At 46.2% G+C, this 26,733-nt stretch overlaps 1 protein-coding gene across 4 annotated transcripts in view; it reads left to right on the top strand.

The window, feature by feature from the left end:
- Sgk1 (serum/glucocorticoid regulated kinase 1) overlaps positions 1-15,229 on the top strand; it is a 114,868-nt gene extending 99,639 nt beyond the window's left edge. The window contains exons 1-12 of one of the 4 annotated variants that reach the window (XM_075947809.1): positions 7,740-7,859; positions 10,377-10,452; positions 10,865-10,940; positions 11,198-11,302; positions 11,407-11,490; positions 11,594-11,725; positions 11,885-11,997; positions 12,278-12,401; positions 12,788-12,883; positions 13,357-13,512; positions 13,618-13,707; positions 14,051-15,229. In XM_075947809.1, coding sequence (XP_075803924.1) covers positions 7,826-7,859; positions 10,377-10,452; positions 10,865-10,940; positions 11,198-11,302; positions 11,407-11,490; positions 11,594-11,725; positions 11,885-11,997; positions 12,278-12,401; positions 12,788-12,883; positions 13,357-13,512; positions 13,618-13,707; positions 14,051-14,218 — 1,254 coding nt within the window. In that variant the 5' untranslated portion in view covers positions 7,740-7,825 and the 3' untranslated portion in view covers positions 14,219-15,229. Of the gene's footprint in view, positions 1-7,739; positions 7,860-8,655; positions 9,582-9,805; positions 10,230-10,376; positions 10,453-10,864; positions 10,941-11,197; positions 11,303-11,406; positions 11,491-11,593; positions 11,726-11,884; positions 11,998-12,277; positions 12,402-12,787; positions 12,884-13,356; positions 13,513-13,617; positions 13,708-14,050 lie in introns of those variants that run through there. The other 3 variants (XM_075947794.1, XM_075947803.1, XM_075947785.1) reach the window with 3 other exon arrangements.
- Positions 15,230-26,733: the final 11,504 nt, after the last annotated feature.

Below are 26,733 nucleotides of genomic sequence, written 5' to 3'. Positions count from 1 at the left end.
GGAAACCTGTGATCTCCAAGAATAGGAGGTGGGAGATGGAGGAAGGAGGGAGGGGAGTGTCAAGTAGGAGTTACTTAAAAACTGTGTTTGTCACGTTTTGCGCTTCAGTTATTAAGCTTATCTTTCAGGAATTGGGTGGTTGGGTGGTGCCTGTAGAAATGGGAGGCCCTCAAGGCGACCTCAGCCTATGCTGCCTGTTTTTTTTTTTTTTTTGAGGGTTTCTCTGTGTACCAGTTCTGGCTGTCCTGGAACTTCATAGACCAGGCTGGCCTTGAACTCAGGGATCTGCCTGCCTCTGCCTCCCAAGTGCTGACAACCTATCTTAAAAAGCCGAATCAAGCAAAATAAAACCCAAGATATTTAAACCGCTTATGTTATGACGATGTGCTCTTAGGAAGTTAGGCTATGAAGGTTCACCACGGAGATTCTGGTGATTATAATAAACCTTATGCTGATGTAAAGATGATAACAACAATTTACCCCCATGAACTCTTCTTCTATACTGAATAATTCCCATCGAAATTGGTCTTGGAATTTTAAAACTGAGAACTATAGATAAGTAGAAGAAATTGAGGTGTGCTCAGGAGAGATTTAGTCATGACACCTCCAGTATTTACTGAGCATCCCTCGGTGCAAGGCATATGAAGATGGGAGAAAATGATTGACAAGACGATCCTACTCTTTGCATGCTTCAAATTGCGAGAAAAATGTAAACATGTGTATTCCCCTAAATTCCCCGTTGAACCCACTCGGAGGCAAGGTGAGCAAGGCTTATTGGTAATCCTTAGAGTTAAGGATGGGTTTCAAAACTTTGAAAAACAAAACTGAGAAACGGGCAGTCTGATGTGCCTTCTGCGACTACAGCCAATTCTGGAAGTACTGGTGAACATTTCCTAGAAAGGATGAAGAAGCGGCAGCTTTTCAGAGCTTTCTGGTCTTGGGGCTAGCAGCACTGTGTCCTGGCATCCTGCGAACTTTAGTCTTCACTTTTCTATACCATGGCAATGCTGTGTGGGGCATGAGGCTGGTGCGAGAGGATGTGCCTTTGTACTGTCACTGATGTTTTCAAGCATCTTGACTGGACGGGTAGACAGTTTCATTAGAACGTCAAAGCAATTCTTTTCTTTTTTTCTTCTTTTTGAACTCTTGCTTGGTAAATTGTAGTGCCCGTCTTGCCTAGGTTTGTGAAGAGTGTTGCCAATATTTGGCTACAAAGGATGGGAGGAAACAGCAAACCCAATATCAAAGCCCACTAGGAAAAGTTCTGAAAACACTGAACTACAGCATATGCCTATCATATGCTAAGAAAGATGTCCAAGCCTCAGGATAAAATATCTTGTTTTTAATTGCCTCGTGTGAAACCGGGACTATATTGCAATTTCATATTTGTGATGTGAAGCCTTGTGTTGTGGGCAACTTCATCATGTTACTAATACCTTCATGTGTGCATATATAACCACAGATATGGATATATTGCCGACAGCACTATAGCCTAAAGGACAGTGGTAAAGAGACATATTCTCAGTGGTGAAAGCTTTAGAAAGCTCATCTGCATGCACATGCGAACTGAAAACCATAGGCTCTTATGTTTGAAGGCTTGGTCCCTAGTTAGGAACTGTTTGAAGAAGGTATGTCACTGGCAGTGGGCTTCAAACACCCACACCAGGCCCAAGTTCATTCTCTCTCTCTCTCTTGTGGTGTTATCTTGTTTGTACAAATAAAGTTTGCCTGAAGATCAGAGGGTGGAGCTAGCCACTAGCTAACCATTGAGGTCTGGAGGTCTGTACGGATGGATAGGAAGTGATATGGCTGGGCAGGGAGAGGAAGTGATAAGGCAGGAAGAGACAGGAGCTCAGTCCCTTTTCAGCTGGGAAGTTGAGTAGCTAAGGTGGCTGTGGTTTGGCTCCTTCATCTCTCTGATCTGTTAGCATTTTCCCCAATATCTGACTCTGTCTCCGGGCTTTTATTTTTAAGACCTACTAGAACTCATGCTACATACACACACATTCTCTTCTCTCTCCTTTCTTTCCACCCCTTCTCTCAATCTTTCTCTCTCTCCACCTGCTGCCTGCAGGTCAGAATGGAAAGCTCTCAGCTTCTGCCTCAGTGCCACACCTGATGCTCAGGGTCTTGGCCATGGTGTCTGCTCACAGCACTGGAACAGTAAGCCAGATACTGTGAGTGTTCTGGATAGACACCCTGTGTGTGGCACTGTTTCTCCCATAGCTAGGGTTCATGGTCAGCAGCCCCAGGAAAGAAGGGTTGAAAATGGAAATAGCCCAGCTCACTATCCCTCTACTGCCTCACTAGCAAAAATACTTCCTCTTTCTGTAACTTCCGGTGCCTGGATCTCTTTAGTTCCAGAGGGAAAATGTTTCCACCAGGAGACAAAATGAAAATTCCATTGACCTAGGAGTTCAAACAGCTGGGTAGCCAATTTGGACCCCTCATGTCTCAAGTCAGCAGGGTAAGAAGGGGGCTACCGTACTGAAGGGGGTGACTGATCTGGCCCACAGAGGGGAACGTGGAAGGGTGCTCCAGCAGAGCAAGAAAGCGTGCATCTGAAGTACAGGAGCACCTTCCAGGAGCCTCTCAGTGTCCTATTCCCAGATGATCGTCAATGGGAAATTACAAGACCCCAGTCCGGGAGGCAATATGAAGTGCTCAGACCCCTTCTGCGATGAAGGTTATCTTACCCTCCTGGTTCACAAAATAAAACAATGAACACAGTTTAAAGTTTACTGAGGAAAGGCAGATTAGAGAACACTGTATCGAAAGCAGTTGCAAGCACTAGCTATACAGAAAGAGCTGTCGCTGCCAACAGTAATCTTCACTTTATGAAGACTACCATTGTGTGACTATATGGCAGGTATGTTGATCAAATGTTTCCATTCCTCCTTATTCTCTTTTTATACATCTAAGCTATACTGACTTAGTGTTTCATTTAAGACATGGACTGTCAGGAAGAGCAAAGGTTATCTCTTTTGGAGAAGGGATTATTACAATTTTTTTGATTGTACACAGGATGGGTGTATCTCATGAGGTACAGCCATTACCTTGTTATTGTCTATAACTTGGAAGTTAAGCATGATTTAAAGAGTTCGGTGTAGGTTTTAGATTGACAACAGATTGATTTCTGATGGTAGGTATCACTGTCACTGAATTAAGCGGTGTGTAAAGAATTGGGGTGTATCTGTGAGAGGGTTTTCAGAGGTGGCATATGAGTGGGTGGATTGGGTGGAGAGTGTGTCTACCTGCCTGAATAAAACAAAAAAGAGAAAAAGAGAAAAGATGATTGTCTTTTCTATCCCCGACCCTGTGTACATCCTTCCTCTCTCATCTTCAGATGTCAGGACTCCAGAACACTTGTGTTTGGTCAGTCCCCAGCACCAGACATGATGATACGTGCTTATAATCTCGGAATTTAGGAGGTACAAGCACAACAATCAGGAATTCAGAGTTATCCTTAGCTAACCCTAAGTTCAAGGCCAGTATTGGCTACAATGAGACCCTGTCCCAGGTTATATTTCAGTGACATGAGAGCATGGCTAGACCTTAGAAAAAGTAGCTTGGTCTGGAAATTCTCCTGAACTTTTGAATAAGTGCTATTCCACTTAAACGACAGCTGTATGACTTCCTCGTGCACAATAATGGCACACCCCTCAGTCTTATGAACTGGGTGCCGCTAAAGATGTGCTCCTCCAAGATCCGACAGAGGAAAGATGTGAGACCAGGGGCAGCCAGGATGACCTAGAAAACATCGGGAATGTGCAGGCCTTCCTTGACCTTCCAGGACCCATCCCCCCCCATCAACAGGTCCCTGCAGGCGTTCATTCTACTCCAACACCGATAACTTCAATTCCAACAATGGACCGATTAAAACCTCCTATGGTTCATGTTTCACTTACTCTGCATCTCGACTGTCAAGAGCAACCTTTACTTCAAACACTTGGTAAATTTGTATTTACTCGGTTACCATGGTATTCAGTTCCTTGATATGACATCTTTGGGAGCATTGTGTGGGTGGGACAATGGGGAAAGGGGAAACTGGAGAACAAAATTTGGAGAATCTTCCTTTCAGCCTGTTATCATGGCATTTCTGCCACCCAGGCCTATCTGGGGCCCAGATGAAGGGGCTCATACTGTGCAAATGGTTTAACCACAGTACACCCATGTATTATTTGGATTTTTTTTTTTTTTGTTTTTTTTCGAGACAGGGTTTCTTTGTGGTTTTGGAGCCAGTCCTGGAACTAGCTCTTGTAGACCAGTCTGGTCTCGACCTCACAGAGATCTGCCTGCCTCTGCCTCCCGAGTGCTGGGATTAAAGGCATGCGCCACCACCGCCCGGCTTATTATTTGGATTTTGATTGTGTGAGGCCTTGTATATGACGCTGTAATGTGTATAGAGGGTGTGTATAGCCAACATAGGCATATTTTCCTTTTGAAAGTCCCCCTTGAAAGAGCCACGTGCAAAACTCTTTGTATTTTATTATGTTTCAGTTGATGGGATGGAGCTGTTAGCAGCCCCAGGCTACAGATGACGGGATTAAGGTGTGGAGAGCACTTTATGTAAATTCTTGCAGACAGCAGGCCTCATGCAGAGCCCAGTCTGTGATCAAGTACTCTCGTGGGCATTCACTGTCACTCCTGAGCTTGGGCAAGTGACAAAAACTGTGGAGGGTTGAGATGAAAAGGAAGTTAGTGTACGCGAAAAGACATCAGCCAATACTCTAACGGTTCCTGCTAGGGCTTTCTCCAGTACTAATATCATGTTAACTTCTTTATTTCTTTATTTTGTTCTTCTATCTGTGGGCAGGGTTTGTAGGATGCTGTCCTTAGGGGTGGCCTCAACTGCTCTAGCTTCTTGCTAGAACAATTACAGGGTCAGGTTGGAAAAGATTTGAGGAGAGACTCATGTTGAGCCAATTAAAACTTTTAGGTTTCACTTTGGTTTGGCAGATGTGTCTGTCAGATATCCAGGGGTGTTCTTTTCCGTGGGTTCTTTGTAAATTGAGAGGTGAAAAAAGAAACCCTATTACCATCTCTATATTGGTTCCAACTTACATGTGCATGTTTCAAGGACTGGCTCTGCCTGGTGCCCAAGACCAGGCTTTGCGAGGATGTGAACCTGAACAAGGGCAGTCACCCTGGAGCAAGTGAAGCCAGAGGAGGCAGAGAGTATGGGCTCCACACACTCCAGTTCATTTAACTTAGTTTGTCTGAAATGATAAATGGCCTTTTGAAATGTAAATGCCTAGCCATAAAGCTATGTCAGTAATACATAAGGCCTTTAGTGAGACCACAGTTCTCTTGGTGTTAGGTCACACATACATAGCATTTCAGTTTAAAGAGTTCCCCAATTTCCTTTTCAAGTCGGACCATTGTATCATTTTTTATGATCATATAGGAACTTCCTCAAACATCTTTTTCCAGATATCTTAAGAGTTAAACAGCGGGGCAGTGGTGTACACCTTTAATCCCAGCATGTGGGAGACAGAGGCAAGAGGATGTTTGTGAGTTTGAGGCCAGCCTGGTCTACAGAGCTAGTTCCAGGACAGCCAGGGCTACCAAAAAATTAAACATAACGCTGACAAATATGTAGGGTTCTAGCGTGTGTTCTGGCTGGTACAGTGGTTTTTGATTTTTTTTTAAAAAAACTTTTTATTTGTTGTTCATTGTATGGTGTGACATCAGTCCCTGGCAACATTCCCAAGATGGAATGAGGCTGTAGTTTCTGCCTGTCACAAACCTATCTGCTTGCTGTTTCCTAGATTTTCATTCTTCCAAGAGTGCCCACTGGCTTCTTCCATTGTCTTTCCTAATTAACATCAACACCTTCTCTTTCTGGAAAGAATGTGTATAGAACATTGGTGCTATCATTCAGGGAGGGAGGGGCAGTGGTGGGAGCTTCATAATAAAGCATGGGGTAATGTGGGTTTTAATAACTCTTAACTATATTGTTACGGATAATGTATACTTCTTAGTCTTCTACCATATCACTCTCATCTTTATGCATATCACTTTTGACAGCTACAAATATGGATGATAATAATTATGATAGAAACTGCTCCATAAATAGATGCTTAGCCACCACTTGTCCATAATAGCTGTCATGAATCAACTCATGTGTCATCATTTTCCCTTGGGGGATTACTGTTTTCATGAAAAGACATGCTCTTGGTGACCGCCTCCCACAAAAATGTATCTCTTCACTTGCTCACTATAGTAGGAATCGTGGTTTCCGGTGTTTCTGTGAGTTTTGAGGATGCCCCAAGGAAACATTGCTACATACATCAGTCAACGGGTTAAAAAAAGGGGGGGTGGCTGGGGGAGCCTGAACTGTGCACAAGTCTCTTCTGGAATCTGTAGCATCCTGAGTAACACAAAATGGTATTGTCTTGTTATCAATGAAATATCTAGGTAGTCAAGACTAACAGAGGAAGGAGTGCCCTGTAGCTGAGTTCTTAGACAACGCACTTCAAACCATTCCCCCTCACAGATGGAAAAGTTGACATTTGTGAGGCTTTGAATTAAACAGTAAGTTATTTCAAACTGTCATGTCTCCGTGTTTGCAGAGTCCATTTTTCAACAGCAACAGAAACAAAGAGCAATTTTCTATAGTAGTAACAGACACGCTCACTGGAAAGGGTTTTGCTTCCGTTTACGTTTACGTCTTGACAAACCATTTCAACGAGGGTGTTGGTTGTCGTTTTACCCACGCCGAGGCATACTTGTGAGACCCCTTGCTTGGGGAGTGGAGATCAGTTAGCTAGCCATTCTCACTCACAGCAAAGCTCTGTCCTTTCTGGCTGCGGGAGGTTTGCAGGGCAATGTTCTCTGGACAGAACAAAACGCCAGGGCAAGTGAAGCAATCTGACCTTCTAGAGTTCTCCCAGAGAACTCTAGCGCCCTCTAGGTGGTATTCATCAGCGGAGTGTGTCAGGCAAGTCTGGCTACTTCGCCCACAGGGAGGAACTGGGCCAGACCGGGCCGGATAACCTCCTGGTAGGTGGACTATCTGAACCAAGGAAGGAAGAATAGATCAAGTGGTTGAATAGTTGCCACAGGACAGCCTCGAGTCTGTGCATGGTTAACAGAAGCATCACACAGCCCAGCAACCTCCCTCCTCCCTCCGCTGCCGTGTGTCACCTTCCTGTTCGGAAGTCCTAGTAGGTTGCTGGGACAGAACTGGGGGCGCCTGCTCCACCCTTCAGGTATCCGGTTGGAAGGAAAGCCAGTCTCAACAACTTGATTCCCTTTTTGTTAAATGATAAGGTTAGCAGACCATCCGTCTCCAATCGCTGACCATTCCGGGCAGGGAGAGAAAGAGACACATCCAAATAGGTCCTTTTCTGTTCCAACCACAAATATATGGTTGTGTCTTCTCGTTATTTCACTTGGAGGCCTCTAACTTGAATTCCATGTTCCTTCTGGAATGCATGCCAGAGAGCTTCCCTGAGAGAACAAACCCTGTGCATGTGTTTTGAATTTTTTTTCTGGACTGATGTGTGGTGATAATCAGTTAAGTTACATTTCTTGTGTGTCTTGCTGGTGAAACAAGCCTAGGACGCTGATGACTGTAATTTTCTGGATGATGTTGCAACGGCAGGATAAATAGCCCAGTGTTTTGAACTTTGCAGCTTGCTCCCTTCCTGTATGTAAATTCCCTTTAGATATAAAGCAGGGCTCAGAACAGAACTGCCACCGCAGCCTCTGGCTGGTTTCTCCCTTGTCATCTGCGACTTCCAGCCTCCTCAGAGGGGCACAGCCTGGAGGCCAAGTCCACATAGTAATCCCCGGCTTCACTTCCCCAGCTTTGTGAAGAATGAAAGAGGAGGCTTTCAGATCCCCCTGGAAAGGTTCGTGGTTTGAGTAGCGCAGTTTGGATGCGATGATACCTGGGAGAAGCGTGGGGAAGCGCTGAATGTTGGGTGATTTTCTAGGGAGGATCTCTGAGGGAACACATCTTGATTTCAGATTTTAAAACAAAAAAGCAATCATTGCTGAGAACGATATTTCAGACCAAATGCTGTTTTTTTGGAGGGGAAGGAACCAGGCTGGGGCCGGGGGGGAGGGGGGGGGTACGGCGGGACTAGGCTAAATAAATGACCGGTGCCACGTGGTTTGTAGAGGCACTCACTGGCAATAATATTCGAGCACGGACAAAGCAGCTAGGGCTAGTTGCTGGGATTTGGAACCGCCTGCACCTTGTTTTAGGCTGGAGTGCCAATTTCAGGCACCCTAGGTACGTTTTGAAGGACGTCTGCTAAGCAAAATCTTGTCTGCAGAGAGAGGATGGGCGCCCCCTTCTCAGGGTCTCTGGCTGTCTGAAGTGAGCAAATCTAGCAAGCATTAGGGCGTGTGAGGTGGCTGTGGTTGTAAAACAAACTCCTGCCCAAGACGGAGGGAAAGGAGCTTCTCATGCTTTTTCTGGCTTTGACAACTGGTATTTTGGAGTGTGTCAGCTCTAAAATGCTAGGCTCGTCTCAGCAAGGGGTCATGGCAGGGCAGTGGCCGCAGACAGCACCAGCCAGCGCCAGGTACTGGCTCTGAGAGTCTTGCTTACTTGCAGCCAGCCGCCTTCCCGCCCCTGGCCCAGACCCGGTGCTCCTGGCTTCCTAGCCAGCGCTGGCGCCTGTCCCCGCGTTGGCGGTCAGGCTACAGCGCCAGGCATCCCCCAGCGGCAGGGTTACTGCAAGGTACATCACTCCTTCGGCCAGTTCAGGCTACCTCCTGCAGCTTCTTTCTGTTCTCTGCTTTCCGAGACAAACCTCTTAATAATCTTTAAAGAGTTAAGGGGTTTCAATTATGTATGAACTTGCAAGAAAAAGCAAGGTTATAGAATTAAGACTCCATGGATCCGCCGTGAGGTAACTCGGAGGGTAAGAAAGATGCGAAATAACGGAGTTTAAGGCAATGCAACGCGATTTTGCAGTTTTCTTGAAAGAGGAGCAGGTCCCCCCGGCAGGGGAATCGACGCCCCAAGGGTCACTCCAGGTTGGCCCCCGGAGCGAAGCCCCTGCTCCCCCTAACTTGCCACCTCCTCACGTGTTCTTGGCATGGCTAGGATTAAAATTTGCAAGGCACAAAAATTATATGCAGAACGGACAGAATGTTCTCGGAGATTAGTTGAAAAAAAGTGAAATGAAGATTGTACTTTTTTCTTGTAGTGCAGAGACTTATTTCCGCCCCCTCCCCTACACATTCCTGACCCCCCTCCCCCCGCTCTTTCCTTCCTTCCTTCCTCCTCTTCCAAGTTCTGGGATTTTTCAGCCTTGCTTGGTTTTGGCCAAAAGCACAAAAAAGGCGTTTTCGGAAGCGACTCGGCCATGCACAAGGGACATTTGTTTGTTTTGGGACTGGGGCAGGAAATCTTGCCGGCCTGAGTCACGGCGGCTCCTTCAAGGAAACGTCAGTGTTCGCCGGTCGCTGTCGCCCGCTGAGCGCCCCTCAGTCCGCGGCCATGGGGGAGATGCAGGGTGCGCTAGCTCGGGCTCGGCTCGAGTCGCTGCTCCGGCCCCGCCACAAAAAGCGGGCGGAGGCGCAGAAAAGGAGCGAGTCGGTCTTGCTGAGCGGACTGGGTAAGCACTGCCGTCCGGCCCGCGGGGAACTCAGCTATGGAGGGGTATTGTTGGGTGGAGGTCGGATGGAGACGGGAGGAAGGCGCCGGACAGAAACCGGCGGGTGCGAGTAGGGCACCGGATCGGGAGACCGAGGAGAGGGAGAGGTCGGTGCCGAGGCGTGCACAGTGGTGCTCCGCTCGAGAGTACTCGAGAGGAAATGGAAAATCACCGGGACTCCCCACCCCTCCAATCCCCTCCGTCTGCCCGGGCGGAGGGAGGCCGAGTGCCGCCCTACGCCGGGGTCCTGCTCGCACAGCCGGTGGAACCCTCACCCCTGCCAGGGCGGCCAGCACAGCCCACCCAGGATCAGGCGGCCAGCCACCCGCATCCGCCCGGGTCTCGGTCAGCAGCCTGAGCGGCGGCCGGGGGCGGAGCCTAGTGATGGGAGGGGCCCAGAGCGCCGCTTCCTCATTGTTCCTCCGGCCCCGCCCCCGCGGCGGCGCAGGGTATATAAAGGCGGCCGCAGCTCCGAGCGCACGGTTGGCTGAGCCGGTCTCACCGCTCCGTGTTGTGTCTTGACTCTTGGGGCGATGACTGTGAAAACCGAGGCTGCTCGAGGCACCCTCACCTACTCCAAGATGAGGGGAATGGTAGCGATTCTCATCGGTGAGTGCTGGAAGAGCACCGGACTTGTGTAGGAGACGGCGTGGAAATGTTGGAGGGTTTTGAAGGTTCAGGATCAGATTAGCGTGTGGCGTTGGACGTTACGGAGCCGCCTAAACCTTTTTTTCCCCCCTTCTTTTTAATTCACAGCTTTCATGAAACAGAGAAGGATGGGCCTGAACGATTTTATTCAGAAGATCGCCAACAACTCCTATGCATGCAAACAGTAAGTTTGGGGTAATTGAAGAAAATAAAAAAGATCGTTTAAATTTACCAGCGGGCAAGACTTATTAATTCTTAACCACTTTGTTCATCGGGAGAAGTCGAAGTCTTTTCTCCGGGGTAGAGATCTCTTTGGGGTTTTTGGCTTACTTGAAACATTTTAAACATTAATATTAGTTTATGGGTCGAGCTTCCCTTGGAGATGCAAGATTAATTCTCTTGCGTGTTTATCAAACCCACGTCCTTTCTCGATGAGCAAACCTTAAATTGTATATTTAGCCGGGTTATTTTCTTTTACCTACGTTTTTGTAAGGAATTCATTTGGATGTTTTCGGTTTAAATACTGAACGGTTGAGCTTATGTCGGTGTGCCCTCTGGTGGCAATTTAAGAGATTTACTCTTAAATCTCTCCACAGCCCCGAAGTTCAGTCCATTTTGAAAATCTCCCAACCTCAGGAGCCCGAGCTTATGAACGCCAATCCCTCCCCTCCGGTAAGTCTCTTCTGTCTGCCGAGGAAAACTGTAATTGAATCAGTATTTCTGTAGTGGTCAGTTAAGACAACATTTGTAAAAATTATTATGAGGGTAGGAATGTCTTCACAACATAACAAAGTGTCATGAGTGTTTAAGTATTGAGTCATTGGAATGTTTTGAAAGGCATATTTCGTAAACTTACCTGTTAGCAGTAGGCTGTGTGCGCAGCTTATGTACTCACGGATATTAAAGGGTGATTTTTCTTTGTTTTCTAGCCAAGTCCTTCTCAACAAATCAACCTTGGTCCGTCCTCCAATCCTCACGCTAAACCCTCTGACTTTCATTTCCTGAAAGTGATCGGAAAGGGCAGTTTTGGGAAGGTAAGTTCAAACCTGAGAACTTTAAAGTTACGTTCTTTCGTGTATTTTCACATTCTCCCTGGACAAGGATGGATAAAGAACTGACGGTTTGATTGGCATTTCAGGTTCTTCTAGCGAGACACAAGGCAGAAGAAGCCTTCTATGCAGTCAAAGTTTTACAGAAGAAAGCGATCCTGAAAAAGAAGGAGGTACGAGTGGCACCCGACGGCCTAGTGAATACCCTTTATTTACCCTGTGGTTTGGTGCCAAGCTGATATCTGAATTGGCCTCTGAATCTCGTCTTTTTCGTAGGAGAAGCATATTATGTCAGAGCGGAATGTCCTACTGAAGAACGTGAAACACCCCTTCCTGGTGGGCCTCCACTTCTCTTTCCAGACTGCTGACAAACTCTACTTTGTCCTGGACTACATCAATGGTGGAGAGGTGAGCTGAGGGAGATGACCCCTTGTGGGGTTTCTCTGCTTAGCTTGCTTACTTTTGGTTTGAGATGAGGTTTAAGATACTTAGGGATGGGCAATTACCAGAATTAGTATTTCCTCAAACTTATCAATTATTAAAGCTTCCTTGTCCTGTCTCTTGCAGCTGTTCTATCATCTCCAGAGGGAACGCTGCTTCCTAGAACCACGAGCTCGCTTCTACGCTGCTGAAATAGCAAGTGCCTTGGGCTATCTGCACTCCCTGAACATCGTTTATAGGTAAGCGAGGCAAAGCTACCTTGCTGGGCAATAGGGAGGCCTGGCTGAGCCTTTGGAGTCCTAAAATATGCGATTCTGTGCAGTTTGGCCACTTGTAAAACTTCCCCGGCCTGTGAGCCAACCAAGAGGGTGGTGTCTAATCCAGACCTGCAGAGCAAACTCCTTTCTCTGATTGGCTGTGGAGCAGCAACGGATTAAATCCTAATACCCTTAGCAGTCTTTCCAGAGGATTTGTCAGGATGTGAAATTAACCTATGCAACCACTTTCGTGTTCCCACAGAGACCTAAAACCAGAGAATATTCTCCTGGACTCACAGGGACACATTGTCCTTACTGACTTTGGGCTCTGCAAGGAGAACATTGAACACAACGGCACAACTTCCACCTTCTGTGGCACGCCTGAGGTAGGTGCTCTTGACTCGGTGCCTCGGTGCCTCGTCTGCCTCCCCTTTCCAAGACAGACATGCGCAGTAATGCTTTTAAATATGAAAAGAGTAAATTCCTAAGCATTTCCTTAGTACAATTCAGTACAAGCAAAATACATTTATCGTTTTAGCCTGAGGATCTCCAAGGCCTTCTATGTAAGATCCGTGTCCTAAGAGATCCTCCTAGTACCACTAGGTCTTAAGTTGGTCCCTAAATACACCAGTATATGCACGGGGGGGGGGGGGGGCAGGTAACCTCAAAGAGTATAGAGGTTTTAACCAGAAAGCCTTTTCCGGGGTCTGCTTGCTGCCAGGACTGGCTGGTTTGGAGGGCCACCTAACCTCTTCCTGCTTTGTCTTTCCAGTATCTCGCACCAGAGGTGCTCCACAAGCAGCCGTACGACAGGACAGTGGACTGGTGGTGCCTCGGGGCTGTCTTGTATGAGATGCTCTATGGCCTGGTGAGTAACACGCCGAATCATCCCCATGACAACCTGTGTGGGTTTACTTGAGTTCAGGTTTAGCTGCCATGGCTTGTCCTTATCCGTAATCTTATCAAAAGCTAATAAAGGAGACGTTGGCTATTTTTTAAGTCCATTCTATAAACCATGTCTTCTGGATTCTCTTCGGTAGTCTTGTTTGAATCTTAGGGCAGGCACTGAGCAACATCCCCAAATCTCTAGTGGTTTTCTTCTACACAGTTTACTACAGAGGACCACACCTAACCTGTGCAGTAGCAAGCAGCCCGTGCCCCTTCAAACACACGCTCCAATTGGGGTTGTAAAATAGACACCAAAAAAAAAATTATGGACATTTCAACACCCAGGGAAGGGATAATCTCAGGGTCCAGCTTCATACACTAAGTCTGGCATTCTCATGATATCTGTTAGACAAAACTTCAGTTGAATCTGAAGGAATTCCCTTCTTTTTCCAGCCTCCATTTTATAGCCGGAATACAGCTGAGATGTATGATAACATTCTGAACAAGCCTCTCCAGTTGAAACCAAATATTACCAACTCAGCAAGGCACCTCCTGGAAGGCCTCCTGCAGAAGGACCGGACAAAGAGGCTGGGTGCCAAGGAAGACTTTGTAAGTATTGCTGTCCTGCAGTCATGGGACCTTGGAGAGGGACACTGACCTCATGCCCTTTATTGAGTCCTGCCATCTAAATGAATCTCTGTTTCTTTCCAACAGCTGGAGATTAAGAATCATATTTTCTTCTCCCTAATTAACTGGGATGATCTCATTAATAAGAAGATTACACCCCCATTTAACCCAAACGTAGTGAGTATCTATTTTTTTTGATCTAAGATTTGTGAGACCCAGAAGTAAAGAGCATAGTATCAGTAGACTCATTGTCCCGGGGCGGGGGAGGGTTTTTTGTTTTGTTTTAATCCCAGAAAAGATCACTAAATATGTATACATTTATTAATTAAGGACATTATCCAGCCTGGTGACACATACCTGTAATGCCTTTATCTCAAAAGACTGAAGCAGGGTCACGTTTGTGGCCAGCCTAGGTCATGTGATACTTAACGTGGAGGATTATAGGATTTGGGATTCCCCATCCTTTGCCCCGTGTGTTCTTTTTGATGCTGAGCATGTTTCTTTCTCCTTCCTGTGACAGAGTGGACCCAGTGACCTTCGGCACTTTGATCCCGAGTTTACTGAAGAGCCAGTCCCCAACTCCATCGGCAGGTCCCCCGACAGCATTCTCATCACGGCCAGCGTCAAGGAAGCTGCAGAAGCCTTCCTTGGCTTCTCCTACGCACCTCCCATGGACTCTTTCCTCTGAACACTCGGGATGGTTGGGAAGGACTTCCTGCGTGTTTTCCAAGTGTTTTAGTTAAGCCTTTGGAGTTGCCAGCTGACAGAACGAACATCTTAAAAGAGAATTTGCACACCTGGAAGCTAGGCACTCCCCTCGCACACTGCTTGATGGAAGCTTTTTGAAGAGCACACCCTCCTCTCAGTGAGCTTGTGAGGTCTTCATTTTTATCCTTCCTTCCGACGTGGTGCTAGCTCCAAGGGAGCATTAGAGTGCCGCCTTAGACAGACACCTTGGTCTCGTCCGAAGGAAGTTGCAGGTCTGAGAGGGATCTCCCGCAGGTCTGTCTGAGCTGTGATTACGAATATTCTGCAATGTGCCTTTTCTTGAGATCTTGTTAGCTCCAAAGCTTTTCCTATCGCAGAGTGTTCAGTTGTTGTTGTTGTTTTTTAAAACCTCGTGGATTTTCTGTGTGAAAACGGTGGTGTGAGTGTGCTATGCCTGATCGGACGGTTTGTCGTTAGCATCAATGTGACACTTGCAGGACACTACAACGTGGGACATTGTTTGTTTCTTCCATATTTGGAAGATAAATTTATGTGTAGACTGTTTTCGTACGATATAGTTAATAACTAAAATCTATTGAAACGGTCTTGCAACGATGTGAGCGCCCAGATGCTTCAACGCAAGCATTGCTGCCACAGACATTTCTATTTTTAGAAAGGGTTTTTATGGACCAATGCCCCAGTTGTCAGTCAAAGCCCAGCGTTGGTGTTTTCATTCTTTAAAATGTCACCTGTAAAATGGGCATTATTTATGGTTTTTTTTGCATTCCTGATTATTGTATGTATGGTGTAAAGAAAGTCTGTACATTGGGTTATAACACTAGTATATTTAAACTTACAGACTTATTTGTAAACCCTCATCTTAATGTACTGTAATTAACATGGTTATAATATGTACAATTCCTCCCTGCCACACAACTTTTTTTTGTGTGCAATAAACCAATTTTGGTTTGCAATAAAATCTTGAAAAATATTTGCATAAATTGGGTCACTTGTTGCTTTGTATATTTTGATAAGCTGGGCTTGGTAGAAGGGGGACAAATAATGGGTCGATTTGAAGATTTGAAAATACTTGGATCAGGGTAGTAACACACCCCAGTCTCTAGCACTTGACAAGCAAAAAAAAAAAAAAAAAAGAGCAAGACAGTTTGCTTCCAAAAGCATCAGCTTCTTAGTGAAGGAGGGTAAGGATTTTCAGGGCCCTTTGCTTCCACTGAGCCTTAGGAAGTATTTTATTGAGGCTGTTTTTGTAACTTCAAGATGGAGGACTAGGGGCTGGAGAGATGGCTCAGTGGTAAGAGCGTTGGCTGCTCTTCCAGAGTTCCTGAGTTCAATTCCCAGCAACCGCATGGTTGCTCACAACCATCTGTAATGAGATCTGGTGCCCTCTTCTGGTGTGGGGGCATACATGGAGGCAAAATGTTGTATACATAATAAATAAATAAATCTTAAAAAAAAAAAGAAAAAAGAAAGATGGAGGACTTCCTAGCTGGTGAAGCGATGGGTTGGATCTCCAGCCCTAAAAACCTATTCATTTTCTTGCAGAAGTATTTGGTACTGTTAGTCATTAATCCATCCAAACAAATCCTTTTCAGCCTGCCCATCTCATAAAGCTATAAAATATGCCCCCTGTGTTTGTTGACTGTCCTGGGAAGTCCTATGGACAGCTTGTCCTGACCTTTGGCTTATCTTAAGTGACAGGTAATTCTTTTAACCACTGAGTCGACTCAGGGCTGGGCTCCGGCCTGAGTGCTGGGAAAACTGTTAAATGAGCAAGACAGATATGTCATTGCCCTCAGGCCCGATGGCTCTGTGACCAGTCTCCTGAAAGGGTAACCAGGTGGTTCTGAGGGCAGAGTGCCACCAGAGGGTGACCATTTGTGTCACAGATGCCTGTGTTCCCAGCAAGCTTTCTCAGGAGCACCCAGAGCAGGTCCAGGAGAAAGGAAGGAGATCCTGATGAAATCAGTGTGAACTAGTATCTCGGGGACCACCAGACTGGGTCTGGCCTGCAGAGCCCTCCTCCAAGGTCTGCCCACTGGGAATTACAAACCCCAATCCTCTGGGTTTTCAAAGCCTTCCACGAAAATGCCTAGCAAACCAGGCACCCGCAGTCCTGCTGCCTCCTGTACCTTTCACGAAAGCCATCTCCTCTCTCCTTGTCCTCTCAGTTTGCATCGGTTCCCCCAGGGGGCGCTGTGACCTTTTCCCTCTTCTGACTCCTTGAAGGCCTCTGCTTGGCCCCAGTGTGCTCCCACATCTCCAAAGCTTATAGAGTCAGGCATGGGTTTGGCTTCGCTTACCATGTTTCGTGGGGTGCCCTGGAGGCGGGAATAAAGTGAGAAGAGGGTGTTGAGCTCACAGTGGTTACCGATTACGTTATGCAGTTGAAATACTAGGCATTAGCAGCATGTTAAATCCCCCACCAAACCAAACTAAAGGAATCCAGACTGTTTTCTAGAAAACCTGTGCTGCCAGCTCTTGTGGGCGGGTGACTTGTTCATTCCCCCTCTTTCTCATTGGCAACAACAGTTAGGAACCGTTCCTTGACTAAAAGTGATTGCACTGGGGGCTGGAGAGATGGCTCAGCGGAAGAACACTGGCTGCTCTTCCTGAGGACCCAGGTTTCATTCCCAGCACCCACATGGCCGCTCAACTGTTTGTAAATCTGGTTCCAGACGATGATACCTTCACACCAATGCACATAAATAAAGTTAAATAAAATTTAAAAATAATTACAGTGTCCTTACAGGCCAAGGCCAATCACATTATGGATTTCCCAGAGGGCCCAGGTATGAATTAGGAAGTGTTTTTTGTTGGGGTTTTTATTTTGGGGTTTTTTTTTTGGCATTTGCTTTTTATTTTTTTGTTTTGGAGATAAAGTCTCACTGTGTAACCCTGGATGTTCTTGAACTTGCTACATAGACCAAGGTGCCCTCAAACTCACAGAGATACATACATGTCTCTGAGTACTGGGATTAAAGGCCTGCTCTACTTACTCCTGACCCACCTTTGCTTTTTGAAAGATGAGATTTCACATAAAACAGGTTTGCCTCAAATGTACCAGGCAGCTGAGGATGACCTTGAACTCTTGATCCTTCTGCCTCAAGTGCTGTCTTCACAGGCATGCGCCGTCATGCCTGACTTGAAGGTTTTTTGCTCGTTTTGTTTGTTTAATTGGTTAAGTTTTTTTTCTTTTTCGTTAGTTGGAAATCTGATTTATTGGGATACAGTCAGTCACTACACATGAATGATATGATACGAATTTATCTAGATCTGAATGTGCCAGAGAAGTCCCAAGCACTATCAAACAAATGAGAGCTCAGATCAGCACGACGGTGCGGAAAGGGAACAAGACAGGACAGGGAAGTCAAGAAAGAACAAGAGATCAATAGACAAATGGCAAATATTTGCTGAGTATCATGATGCCAAATAACACGTGTGCCAAGGTATCGCTTATCTAAGGGAGTGGGGCATGTCCCTGCCAACATGTTCCCAGAGGCTTAGCTTCTGAGGTACGAGAGGGGACAACCAGTTCAGGGTGTGGCTGAGCACCTAGCAGGAGAGGCAGGAGAACAGAGTCTGGGAAGGAAGGGAGGGAGAAAGGGGAGGAGGGGAGGTAGGGAAGAAGGAAGGAAAGAGAAAAAGGGCAGTTCAGGTCACAGCTGCTCCGCTATGTGTGTGCTCAGCTGTGAATTTGGGGCAACTTATTCAGCTGATCCCCTAAGCCTCGATGTGAATTAATCCTCTGCTACCATGACGAGTAAGTTGTTCTTGAATGATGTGCTGTCTCCTTGGGGAGACATGATACTCACTCCTAAACACATACATATTAGTAGTAAATGTGGGGTCAGGGGAACTGTGGCAGATCAGAGGCTCCCTGTGGGCTCTCACTAACCATCACTAACTAGTTCTGGAAACTTTCTTGGGATGCGAGTTTGGGGGTGAGACAGTACTAGCCATTAGCTCATCCTCCCGAGCTCTGACTCCATTCCAGCTTTATGCTTGGTTTGTTCGTCCATCATAATAACACAGTGACATCAAAAGTCAGAAAACGGTTTAAGACGGTAACCTGCCAATTTGTCAGTACTGGGCTAGAAGTTAAATCATGGCAGTTTGTCCACAAAGCCTGTCCATGCTGCCTAAAACATAAAACAAGGAGATAACATGCTTGTTGGCTGTTTGCACAAGAATCCACCAAATTAATTAACCCAGCAAAGAGGCCATTTTGTATTATACCAGCCAAGGAAAGGGAGAGGGAAATTCTATAATTATAGATACTATTGGTGGTTGGTGAAAAAAATGGCTGTAAAAGCACATGGTGAGGATAAATTAGACTATTGTCTGGGATACTTGTTCGGCAGTGTGAACAAGATGAACATATAGGTGACCCATGGTTTCACCACATCACAACACTCCAAAGAGAAAGCATACACTCAGTAAAAATTCTCAATCACAGCCATGTTAATACATTGGATCCATGATAGAACTCTTCAAGATGACCACCAATAGTGAGATGAATAGACTGATGTGCTGTCGTATGACGGAATGTTATACAGCACAGAAGGATTGCTGCTTCCAGCATCAGGAAAGATATGGCATGGACAGAGATGAAACTGTGTGACGTGGTTTATATAAAATTTACAAGCAGGAAAGCAAAGTTGACTTAGAAGTGAAGATAAGCTTGCTCTTAAAGACCGCATTTGATGACTGGGAGAATGCGTGCTACAGGCAGTCTTTGGCTAACGCTAATTTCTGAATCTGATGGGTGGTTTTGCTTTTTGATATTTCATTAAGACCAGGCTGTGCGCTTAGAGCAATCATCTTTTTTGTTGTTATTTTATGTGTACAGGATTTTATCTGCATATGGGCCTGTGTACCTACCATGTACATGCCTGGTGCCTCTGAAGGCCAGAGGAAGGTTCAGATCCCCTGGAGCTGTAGTTAGAGAGAGTTGTAAGCTACCTTGTGGATGCTGGAGATTGAACCTGGGCCCTCTGGAAGAACAACCAATGTTCTTAACCACTCTGCCATCTCTCTAGCCCTGGTATCACATTTGTTTGTTTGTTTGAGACAGGGTCCCAATCTGCATCCCAGGCTGGACTGGAACTCTCTTTTGTAGATGAGGCTGGCTTTGAACTCATAGCAATTCTCCTGTCTCAGCCTCCCTTCCAAGTTCTAGAGTTACAGGAGTTCACCACCACATACTTTTCTTTCCCTCTGTTATATAACAATGAAGATGTTAATAAAACACAAGCTGTCATGGAAACAGGCTATTAAGGCAGCACACAGAAGAGACATTTTACCCAACTTAGGGGTCAGGCATTGGGGCTAAATTCAGACACTTTAGGAAAGTAATGCTGGGAAAACTACTGGGATGTCTAGGCGGAGGGGCTTATGAAACTGAGGCAGAAAGAAGGGCATAGATGTGCAGGTTGGCAGTGACAATGGGGGAGGTGTTGGTAGTGATGGTGGTGATGGTAGTGGAGGTGGTGACAGTGGCTATGGTGGTGATGCTAATGGTGGTGGTGATGACGGTGGTGATGGTGGTGATGAGAATGGTGGTGGTGGTGGTGATGGTGGTAGTGGTGATGGTGGTGGTGGTGATGACGGTGGTGGTGATGATGGTGGTGGTGGTGATGGTGATGATGGTGGTGGTGGTGGTGGTGGTGGTGGTGATGGTGGTGATGATGGTGGTGGTGGTGGTGGTGGTGGTGGTGGTGGTGGTGGTGGTGATGGTGGTGATGATGGTGGTGGTGGTGGTGGAGGTGGTGGTGATGGTGGTGATGGTGGTGGTGGTGGTGGTGGTGATGGTGGTGATGGTGGTGGTGGTGATGGTGATGATGGTGGTGGTGGTGGTGGTGGTGGTGGTGGTGGTGATGGTGGTGGTGGTGATGGTGGTGGTGGTGATGATGGTGGTGGTGGTGATGGTGATGATGGTGGTGGTGGTGGTGGTGGTGGTGGTGATGGTGGTGATGATGGTGGTGGTGGTGGTGGTGGTGGTGGTGGTGGTGGTGGTGGTGGTGGTGATGGTGGTGGTGGTGGTGGTGGTGGTGGTGGTGGTGGTGATGGTGGTGGTGGTGATGGTGGTGGTGGTGATGATGGTGGTGGTGGTGATGGTGATGATGGTGGTGGTGGTGGTGGTGGTGGTGGTGATGGTGGTGATGATGGTGGTGGTGATGGTGGTGGTGGTGATGGTGGTGGTGGTGATGATGGTGGTGGTGGTGATGGTGATGATGGTGGTGGTGGTGGTGGTGGTGGTGGTGATGGTGGTGATGATGGTGGTGGTGGTGGTGGTGGTGGTGGTGGTGGTGGTGGTGGTGATGGTGGTGATGATGGTGGTGGTGGTGGTGGAGGTGGTGGTGATGGTGGTGATGGTGGTGGTGGTGGTGGTGGTGATGGTGGTGATGGTGGTGGTGGTGATGGTGATGATGGTGGTGGTGGTGGTGGTGGTGGTGGTGGTGGTGGTGATGGTGGTGGTGGTGATGGTGGTGGTGGTGGTGATGGTGGTGGTGGTGATGGTGGTGGTGGTGATGATGGTGGTGGTGGTGATGGTGATGATGGTGGTGGTGGTGGTGGTGGTGGTGGTGATGGTGGTGATGATGGTGGTGGTGGTGGTGGTGGTGGTGGTGGTGGTGGTGGTGGTGGTGATGGTGGTGATGATGGTGGTGGTGGTGGTGGTGGTGGTGGTGATGGTGGTGATGATGGTGGTGGTGATGGTGGTGTTGATGGTGGTGATGGTGATGGTGGTGTTGATGGTGTTGATGGTGGTGTTGGTAATGATGGTGGATGGAATCCTTGAGGAAGACTCTGGCAGGACTGGATCCTAATCTATTCTACTGACCAAATTTCTAGCTGAGGCAAGCAGTAACTGGGTTGAGCCTCCCCTAAGTTGTTTCTCCAGGAGGGGAAATGCAATCAGTGCTCTCCCAGAAGACCATGCCAGGAGGAATCAAGATTTTGAAAACTCCTCTCCACCACTGCCTTTTCTAATTTTCCCTCTTTCCTAGAATTTAGAAGATCTAAAAGTTGTGCAGAATAAATTCCCATCAGGATGAGGACTGTATTGTGTGTGTGCTTGGGCAGTGCATGGAGGAGAAGCTGTGATTCCAAAGGGAGCAAAGAAAAGAATTCTTCCATGAGGAAAGCGGCCAAAACGAGGGGAAGGCGGTTCCTGCTAAAAGAGAATGGGTGAAGAGAGCCTTGGGAAACTAGCATTTAACAGGAGCCACGAGGAGCTTTGACACAGCCATCCTCATGATGGAAGACAAAGAGAAGGGACATTTCAAAGGTCCCCAAATCAATGGGAGCCTTGGAGACAGGGGAAGAAGGATGACTCCAAAGTAAAGCATATTTATTATTTCCTTAATGAAACGTGCTCCACTAATTAAAGTGTTTATCACAGCTGCAATAGCTTCTGGGGCAAAGGCCAGCTACCCAGCTGATCAATAACCAATCAAGTTAATTGGCAAAAAGCAAAGGTTAAGGTGCAGTCTATCTTAGCCTGTTGAGGAATCCTTGCCTTCGCCCATCCAAAGTCTAAAATTCTACTGTGCCCACCATGAATTTTTTTGGGTTTTGTTTGTTTGTTTTCTGGGAACATAATGATGGTAACGTATTTCCAGCTGCTAATCAGAACAATAACAACACTTGTTAATTGGAACCAGTTAAGTCCAATTGGATCAATTAGTTAAGTGTTTTTCTCACTGCAAGGAAACTGTTAACTAATTATCTAAACCAAAAACTGAACAATTGCTCAGACTCCACCGTGGCTTCCCTGCGTCCTATGCTTGGCTAATGTGGTCATGACAAAACATTTGGATTGCAACACGGCCAGCTTACATACACTACCCTGTTTTCCACTCATCCCCATGAAGGACTCTAGCACACGGCAGGGAATGATGTCAGTATTTACCAGGAGTTTATCTGTTACACTGAGTTCAGGCAGATGTCTCTGTGTGTGCGTGTGTGTGTGTATACACCCTGGAAGCCACAGAGTCCAATGGGCAGGGTTCTCGGCTTCCTTTCTTCTGTGTCCTATGTCCAGGGCCCCACCTGGTTTGTTCTGGCAGGCATGTTGATGTATCGTGACAATATGCAAGGACAGCCTGTTCACAAGAAGACATAAATGCAGACAGGCGCTTTCTGTGACAGCAGAGCAAGGGTCATCAGCATAAAGGCGGAGCACTTCGTGCATGGATTTTTATGGAAACAGTGAGTGATTGCCAGTTGATTCATCATATTTGGGTTTTAAGATGGTTTCTGATAAATGTTATTTCCCGCTTTTTATTTATTATTACTGTGTTTGTGTGTGCGTGCACGCGCAAGCATGCGCGTGTGCGTATGTGTTTGAGACAGGGTTTTTCTGACAGCCTTGGCTGTCGTGGAACTCCCTTTATAGATCAGGCTGGCCTCAATTCCCAGAGATCTACCTGCCTCTGCCTCCCAAGGGCTGAAATTAAAGGCATGCATCACCATGCCCAGTCATTTTTCTGCATTTTAAATAATATTTTTAATTCTTTCAAAATCTTCTGCGTGTGTATCATGTATATGATCTTGTCCATCCACGACCACCTCTTTCCACCTTCCCCAAGTGCACCCATCTCTTCTCCCTCCCAAATGCATGTCCTCTTTCTTCCTGTTATTAATAAACCCCTAAGCCCAATGCCTGCTGCCCACGTGAGTGTGGTTGTGTGACCATTCTCTGGAACATGAGCCACCTACAGTGGCTGTGACCCCCAAGGAGAGTAAACTTCTGCAGCCATCAGCCCCCAATAGTTCCTCAGACAGGGATGGGTTGTCCTGCTAATTTTTAAATTATTCCTGACTCTTAGCATAGAATTCTGGAGGCCAAGGTCATGAACTAGCCTGAAGGACGGCACTGGATTCCGGAGTGTGTTGAAGTGTTGTCAGCGCGCCTCACCACCAACCTATCACGTGATCAAGAATCAAATTACAGTTGATTGAATTAAACAAACTAAAATAAAGCTCAAAACAATTTCAGATCCAAATTGAAGAACAAGGATTGTGTTTTCTTCTGAAAGATCATCGAAAAGGAGACAAACAGAAGTTATCTTCTCCTTAAAGTAAATTATAAGCTTCCTAATAATGGACACTTTGGGGGAAGTTAGAGCAAATGTATTTCTTCAGATCAAAACTGTGTGTTATGGCCTTGAGAGATGGCTCAGAGGTTACGAGTGTTGCCTGCTCTTCCAGAGGATCCGGGTTCAATCCTCAGCCCCCACATAGCAGCTCCCAACTGTCTGTAACTCCTTCAGGAGTTCCTGTCACTTGTCTGGGACATAGGGACATACCTGAATGTTGTTCCAATGGAGTTCTGACTAAGGAACACTTTCCCTTCCAAAGCATTTCTACATCCTGTGAGTCACTATCCAAATTATTTTGTCCTTCTCAATTACATAGAACTATAAAATGTCAAGATGAGAGATCGGAGGCCCAGGGATCACAAACCATGCCCGCAGGAGCCAGACTTTCAAATCATATCAGAATAAGACAATGAGAACCACAGAGACTGCATTTTCTGACAGACAAATTTCAAATAAAAGTGTAATGAAAAATTTAAATTATTTTTCTTTTCTTTTTCTCTTTTTCCAAATAAAATGAGTCTGGGCAGAAACAGCTGCAGTTTTTTTTTAGTCTAATTCCACAAACAATTATGTAAAATTCCACAAATCATCCCTCCTCTGCATTCCTGTCCATTTGTTATCTATGAGAAATAACAATACACAAAAACTCCAAACACCAAGGGCTGAGAACTCTCCTCCCAATTTACAAGAGGAGTAAGGAATGGGCTTCTTTTTTGTATTTTCTAAAAACTATGTGTGCGGGCAGATTGGGACACAGATATGTGCATATGAGTGCTGCTGTCCTGGGAGTCCAGAGGCGTTAGGGATTCCTCTGAAGCTGGAGTTTTATGCAGTTGTGAGCCACCCAGTGTGGGTGCTGGAAACTGGATTCAGATTCTCTGGAGGAGTAGTGCTTGCTTTGAACTATCTATATATCTATATAGTATCTATCTATATATCTATACAGTATAGAGCTATCTATATATCTACACAGTATATAACTATCTATATAGTAGTGCATAGTATTGAACTATCTCTTCAGTTCCTAGGATGGGCTTCTAAGAGAAACAATAATTTGGGATCTAGTAACACAAAGATGCTATTCCTAGCTCTAAACATGTTCACACCCACAGCCCTAACTTGCATTAGGATTCTATTACCAGTTTGGGAAAGGAAGCCGGTGTATTGTCCACCAACCCTCAATAGCAGACCAGGGAGGAATATGATGCTCTCTCCTGCAGCACTCATTAACTGTAATGAGCTATTCAGTGAGGGCTGGGACCCTCCCTGTGAGCGCCTTTCCCCATCCAGTATCGAATGTTGATGGGTCCAGACCCTTGTAGTAGCTGCTGCTGCTGAGTTTTTTAAGGTGCAACACCTACGTCCTTCCCAGAAGCCTGTCATAGCTCTTCTTCCTACCCTCTGTCTCTTCCATTTTTTCTTCTCTCTCTTCTACAGTGTTCGATATAGGTCCCTTCCTGATACCCTTAGGGTTTAGGGCTGAATTCCAGCCATGATTCAACAGGGTTTCTCTGTAGCTTTGGAGCCTGTCCTGGAACTAGCTCTTGTAGACCAGGGTGTCCTGAAACTCACAGAGATCTGCTTGCCTCTGCCTCGGAGTGATGAGATTAAAGGCGTGCGCCACCACCACCCAGTTTCAACACATCATCTTAGTAGAGAGTCAGATTAGGACAGCATTTCCATGCTCTGAGAATCAGAAGTGACGAGGCAGCTGTAGAGGACGAGGGCTGTAAGGCTTGGAGCCCCCTCTTCTTAGCCTTTGTCTTGGCAAGGCATTCTTGAAGCATTGCTGAGCAGTGAGCGGGGGCTGTTTTCAGCTCCTCGCCTGGGAGTCTTGAGACAGGCAGAATGAGAGAGGCAGAAGCTTGAAACTGGAGATGTGAACCGAAGGTCGGCAGTTAATAACTTTAGAAAATGTAGCTCAAGCATGAATAGGCCATTTCAAAGTGAATAGCACCATTAAAGTCTGTTACAAAACTCCACAGACTTGGCTTCTCCTGTTTAATGGTGTCCAAGGTCTGTGTTTAAGGGCGAGTAGCACATTCAGCATTTCACACAGAGCTGCTGTAAAGATCAAATAAGGTTGGCAAGGTGGCACTTGCCTGTAATCCTAGCACTCAGGAGGCAGAGGTGGGAGGACGGTGGCAAGGTTGAAGCCAGCCTTGTCTACACATCATGAATTTCTGGACATCATTTTACCTTCTTGACAGCCTCCTCTACACTCTCTAAAATTCTTCCCACCATGCAATGCTCCAACCGTGGGACTCACCCGGGGGATGCTCTCTGTTCCTGATGTGGTTGGATATACACGAAAGCCCCTCCACTTGTTGTGTGCACCTGCCTAACAATTGTTGATCACATGACTCTGGTCAACTCCATACTGAGATCCTACATCAAAGAAACAAAACAGAGTGCCAGGCGGTGGTGGCACACGCCTTTAGTCCCAGCACTCGGGAGACAGATTTCTGTGAGTTTGAGATCAGCCTGGTCTACTGGAGTTAGTTCCAGGATAGGCTCCAAAGCTACAGAGAAACCCTGTCTCAAAAAACCAAAACCAAACAATCAAACAAAAAAGAAACAAAACAGAATAAAATGAAATAACAATTTTTTAGAATAGAAGAATAGGTGTTTAATTAAATCTTCTAATAACAAGTCAAAGGAATGAATAAATAACTAAATAGAACTATTTTAACTTATTTGATAACATGGGGGCATTGAATTAGTTATCAGTCTTCAGCACCACCTACTGAACAAAAGAGCATAATCTTAGGTTCATTTTGGGCCTAAGCATGGACAATATTCTATGTATTTCTGTCAGCACTTTTATGCACAAAACTTTTCAGCACTTTTTTTTTCTCAGATCATTGTCATGACCAAAAGGCAAAAGTCAATTTTGGAGCAAGAATCCATATTCTACCTGGAATGTTTCACCCTAGACAGCTGTCCTAGCCTGAATTTCAATTCGGGGCTTTAACATTGCTATAGCTCATCTGACATTTACCACGTGGAAGATCTCTGTTTCTCTCTTGATCTTCTTCTAAGGTACTCAGGTCATCATGCCCTTACTTGAAGCTTCTCCGGCTGTGGTTGAGCCTCTCTTAGCCTCCCACGCTCTTCCCAGATCAATACAAAATAAATCTAGTGAGTGTTTTTTGAAGGTCGGATCCTGCGCTGCTGCTGGGAACATAATAATAAATAAAGTGGAACACGAGCCTCACCTTTAGGGAACCTTCAGTCCAGTCAGAGAGAAGTGGGGCAATCGAGAGGCCACACAAACGGCCTTGCCTCACTCTGGAAACGAGAATGTTTTATTTTCTTGAACAAAGCAAAAGTCTAACTTCCCCCTTGAGTGAGGTGTGTGTGTGTGTGT

Source organism: Microtus pennsylvanicus, chromosome 1 (genome assembly GCF_037038515.1).
Source record: "Microtus pennsylvanicus isolate mMicPen1 chromosome 1, mMicPen1.hap1, whole genome shotgun sequence".
Taxonomy (NCBI): Eukaryota; Metazoa; Chordata; class Mammalia; order Rodentia; family Cricetidae; genus Microtus; species Microtus pennsylvanicus.
This window is presented reverse-complemented; position numbering and strand designations above follow the sequence as displayed.